Source organism: Meleagris gallopavo, chromosome 27 (assembly GCF_000146605.3).
Source record: "Meleagris gallopavo isolate NT-WF06-2002-E0010 breed Aviagen turkey brand Nicholas breeding stock chromosome 27, Turkey_5.1, whole genome shotgun sequence".
NCBI classification, from domain to species: Eukaryota; Metazoa; Chordata; class Aves; order Galliformes; family Phasianidae; genus Meleagris; species Meleagris gallopavo.
Window position 1 is genome coordinate 266,749 of NC_015037.2, and position 4,727 is coordinate 271,475.

Genomic DNA, 4,727 nt, shown 5'->3' on the forward strand with positions numbered 1-4,727 from the left:
CCTCCCCGGTACCACTCTGCCCCTTTATTCTGGGGAAGCAGCACCGAGGGGAGCCCGCCCTACAGCCTTCCACTTTCATTCCTCCCCCCAGGCCTAGATCCAGCCTTAGGCCCCCAGCACTGCTTCCTTGCTGCCCCCCCTCCAGGTCGTGGCTCCTTGTTGTGGGGCTCAGAACAGCGTGGGTTCCCTCCCCCCAGCCAACTTTGGGTCGGTTTATGGTGGTTTTGTTGGCCAGACTGCGGGGAGAGGCACTCAGTCGGGCAGCGGCCTGGCAGCACGCAGCCAAAGCGGCCATGGGGAGGAGGGGCAGCCTGCAGGGGCCCTGTCTGCTCCAGCCTTATGGGGGAGGAGGACCATGGGGATCTGTGAGGACATCACACAGGGCCTGGAGCTCACACCACCAAGCCAAGGCCTTTCTGCAGCCTCACACCAGGCCGGACTCCTGCAGCCCAAATTAGCACAGGCCAGGGCGGTCGCTTGGGTTTCAGCCTCCATGGCTGCTCTCAGCCTGGTCCTATGGGGACGCAGCCCTGGGGCCCACACCGGCCCCTCTGCAGGACTGAACCCCCCACCCTCCCTGACCCCATCACTTGCCCTGGTAGCATGGGCAGAGCCATGACTAATGGGGACGCTCCCGTCCCCTCCAGCCACTCGCTGGGGTTTTTTGTTTTCCGGCTCCTGGAATATGAAGCAGGTGTGGCCGGGAGGTGGCAGCTCCTTCCCCTCCCTGGGGAAGGGAGAAGTGCTGGGGCTGTTTTCCTAGTGCGTGCTTTGGGGGCTGCCCCTGAGATATAAGTGCTGTGAGCACCAAGCGTGTTCCATTGACATATGTATGCAGAAAGCTCTCAGTGTGGCCTCTATGGAGAGGCTGCATTGGAGGGGAAACTGAGGCACTACAGCTGGGAGGACAAAGGGCCCACCCTTATGCTGTTCCTACAGGGTCCTTCCCACCACCTTTCTTGCTCACAGGCCATTATTGTCAGTTGCTTGGGTCAGATGCTGCCCCAGGGCCCTGATCCCATCACTGGGTATTGGGGGTGGATAGGGGCTGCTTTTGCTTGGATGAGGCCCTTCTGCCTCCTGTGCTGGCAGCAGGAGCTGGGGCTGCCCCAGGGGGACAAGAGAAACCTGTGGAGCTGTGCCTGGCGTCATGCCACTGAGCTGCAGCAGTGTCTCTTAGGACATGGGATGCATGAGCACTGCCTCCCTGTGGTCTTGACTGGTTAATCCCCCCTTCCCCACCCTAGTCACAATCCTGTTTCCATCACTGGGGAAACTGAGGCAGAAACCAGCGTCTGCTGGGTCTCTGCATGTGTTGTCCCAGGCTCTGGGCACTGGTTACAAAGTCCAGGTGCCAAGGTTGAGTGCAGAGTCCGTGTGGGGTACGTGCTTGTCCTGCCCCAGCTGTTCTCCAGAGCTGTCCCTCCTGTCCCACCCCCTTGTTTTGGCCTCCCCGGGTTCCTGTGCAAAGAACAGGCCGGTGACACCATGGCACCTCGTCCTGAAATATTGAGGTCTGGGATGGACAAACAGACATTGGTGCTATGGCAGAGCACCATATGGGCTCCAAATGGTGAAGGGTTTTCCAACAGCCCCAGCACCCGCCTGTGCTGTTGGCGCCCAGTCTGGCTATCTCTATGACATCCCCTTATCTCCCTGCCCCTGCTTCTTCCCACCCGCTGCTGTGAGTAGAGATGTTTTGGGAGTGTTGGGTGAAAAAAGGCAGATAAGAGGTTGCCACCCATTGGGTCCCACCCATGATGTGACTCCGCGCCCTTTCTGGTTACCTACACAGTTACCAGAAATCCATGGGGTCCCTGCTATGGGCTGCATTGTGCTGCTTTGCCCAGCCACGACCTTGGCCAAGGACGGATCCTGTGGCACTGTGCACCAGAGGGCTCTGGGACGATAGGGTCCCTGTCGCTGCTGGGGGATGTCCCACAGAGTGAACACTGGGGGCTGAGCCACCATGTGCAGCACCACGTGCACAGCCTCTCCTCAGGGACGGAGGTTTTAAAAATATCTGGTCCTGCTTGCAAGGCATTGTGGCCTCTCCAGAGCTGTATCTGTACCATGTAATTCTCAACAGGGTGAAGTAAACCTGTAAACAGCCCTTTTGAATGGGAAAAGTTGAAGCCATTGGGGTGGCAGAGCCGGGATATTCCCACAGGAGTGGAGAATAGAGCGTCCTCACCTGGACCCACTCCCCTTGGGGTTGATGGGGCCTTTGGTGCCACTGCTGAGGAGAGACCTGTGGAAACATGATCTGTGTTGAGTGTCCTGCAGCGTGGAGCTGGGCAGGCTGGCCAGCTGCCCTCTGAATCAGATTTTCTCCTCCGCCCCATCAGCACTGTGGGCGGGGGTCCAGCACCATGATGTGAGGCCAAGCTCTGCACTGTCAAGAGCTGCTCACTCCATCCCTGCCCCAATTTCTCTGCTGTGTTTGTAAAATGGAGCTGGGAACAACGAGACCCTCAGAGGGCTCCCACACGTGGAGTGTGTCCTTGGGGCCAGGGGTGCTGGATGGAGACATCCCATCCCTCCTGGGCACCCCCAGCCCAGGTCTGTGCCAGCACTGTCACCCGGTGCAGCCCTGTGCCTCAGCTCTTGGACTTCTCAGGATATTTCCAGCAGAATCCCCTCTGCCAGCTCTGGCATTGAGTCCTGCAAGTTGCTCCAGGGCCACGTCTGTGATGTGCCAGGAGGAAGGAAACAAAAAAACCCCACTGGCAGCCCTTTGGGAGCCCCACACCAGCATGGAACCTGGGGAAACTGAGGCTCAGCACTGATGTTTGGCAAAGGTCGTGCCATGAGTCAGCAGCACGCTGTCAGCGGGACACAGCACTGGAGCCAGCAATCTCACCCCGCCGCCCTTCTCCGCTTCAAGACCCCCACCCTACTTCTCTCCTTCCACCTCCCTTTGAGGCTTCCTTGGGAATTTATGGCTGCGCTCGTGCTGGCTCAAGCCGGGGTTATTTTTAGACTCTATAAAAAGCTGCCAGAGCCACTTTGCGCTCTGCTCCCGCGTGGTGCACTGGGAATATTCACGCTTGGTGAATTGGCACCTGCTGACGGGGCCGTGCTGGCTGCTCGCCGAGTTGGGGGCTCACAGAGCTTCAGGCGAGCTGGGGTGTTTTGGCCGCTGCCACAAGAGCTGGGTTGGAGCTGTTCCTCCTGCGTGCAGCCACGATTTTGCTGAGCTAAATGTGTCTGAGCCAGTCTAGACAAGAGCTTACAGCGACCGCTTCTCGCTGTCCCCTCCGGTGCCCACACTGCTGCCACAGGGATGCAGCTTCACATCAAGCTGTGATGCTCAGGCTGGATCCAGGTGCAGTGGGGTGCCCATCCAGCCCAGGGCTGCCATAATCCTTTTGTTATCTGCTGTTTTTGCCCCTGATGTTGCTGGCTGGTGGGTGAATTCCTGAGGAATAAGGCCAAGAGGTGGCACGCAATGGCCCGTATACCCGTGTTCTAACCAGTGGATGATGTCCCATCATTGTGCCCTTCCCAGCCCTCACTCCTTTCTCCATGTCATACAGATTGATGAGATGCCAGAAGCTGCAGTAAAGTCCTCCTCCAACAAATACCAAGTCTTCTTCTTTGGGACCCATGAAACGTGAGTGGAGCCGCGGTGCATGTGGGGGATGGGATCAGAGGGGTCATAGATGGGACCCACACTCTGTGATCTGGGTCTCTGTGGGTGCCGTAATGCCAATGAGGCCCTCCCCAGGTGCTGTTACTCATTGCTTCTCCCTGATCAGGGCATTCCTGGGGCCCAAAGACCTCTTCCCCTATGAAGAATGCAAGGAGAAGTTTGGGAAACCCAACAAAAGGAAAGGGTTCAGTGAAGGTTTGTGGGAAATCGAGCACAACCCAACTGTCAAAGCCTCCGGCTACCAGGTGGGTGACTTCCCTCTGTGGCCACTTCCTGCCCTGCTCTCTGGGTGTCCTGTCCCACCCCTCTAAGCCCCCCCTGTCCATTTCCAGCCTACCCAGAAGAAGACCTGCTCTGAGGACGCTGAGCCAGAGCAAGAGCCAGAGGGTGACGGGGAGAAGAAGGGCAACGCAGAGGGCAGCAGCGATGAGGAGGGGAAGCTAGTGATCGACGAGCAATCCAAGGAGAAGAACGAAAAAGCCGGGATCAAGAGGAAAGCAGAAGATGCTTTGGAGGTAGGAAGGGGATGGAGACGTGGTCAGGGGGCACTGGGGCTGGGCTGAGCCTATCTCTCCCTGCCCAGGACTCCCCCAAGCGCACCAAGGAGATAGAAGGGCAGGAAGCAGAGAAGAAGATAGACAACGAAGAGGCTCCCAAGGAGGAGCCGAAGCCCAACCCAGCCGAAGGGGAGAAGGAGAAGAACAGCGATGCTGCCAGCGTGCCGGACGCCAATGAAGCCAAGCAGGAGGGCAAGGATAAGGCAGAGGAGGTCAGAGACCACAAGGAGAGGTGAGGGCAGTGAACGGGGTGATCCCAGTCCCCAAAATGCAGGCTCCCTTCTACCCATGTGGGCACTGGGGAGCAGCCCTGGCAGCAGGGTGGGGGTCCTGGTGCCATGGGGTCCATCACCATGTCTTTTCTTGACCATTGCAGCCTGTAGTGGCCTCCCTGGCGAGCTGATCTCCCGCTGTCCCTTCCCTGCTGGGCTCCCAGGGTGTTGCCCCATCTCGCCCTCGTCGCCTCGTCACGTCCACGGCTCCGGAAACGAGAAACAAACAGAAAATGAAAATTT

At 58.4% G+C, this 4,727-nt stretch overlaps 2 protein-coding genes across 2 annotated transcripts in view; one reads left to right on the plus strand and one right to left on the minus strand.

Annotated features, from left to right (window-relative positions):
* Positions 1-3,530, minus strand: part of PRCC (proline rich mitotic checkpoint control factor) — a 10,997-nt gene extending 7,467 nt beyond the window's left edge. The window contains exons 1-3 of the mRNA XM_031556906.1: positions 3,519-3,530; positions 3,000-3,174; positions 2,073-2,113 (exon numbers count right to left, since the gene is read on the minus strand). Of these exons, the coding sequence (XP_031412766.1) occupies positions 2,073-2,113; positions 3,000-3,174; positions 3,519-3,530 (228 nt within the window). The remainder of the gene's footprint in view (positions 1-2,072; positions 2,114-2,999; positions 3,175-3,518) is intronic.
* On the plus strand, positions 3,492-4,726 carry HDGF (heparin binding growth factor). The gene is made up of 5 exons (XM_010723853.3): positions 3,492-3,616; positions 3,762-3,900; positions 3,988-4,170; positions 4,239-4,444; positions 4,589-4,726. The coding sequence occupies exons 1-5, from the start codon at positions 3,549-3,551 to the stop codon at positions 4,593-4,595; spliced, it is 603 nt and encodes a 200-aa protein (XP_010722155.1). The 5' UTR covers positions 3,492-3,548; the 3' UTR covers positions 4,596-4,726.
* Position 4,727: the final 1 nt, after the last annotated feature.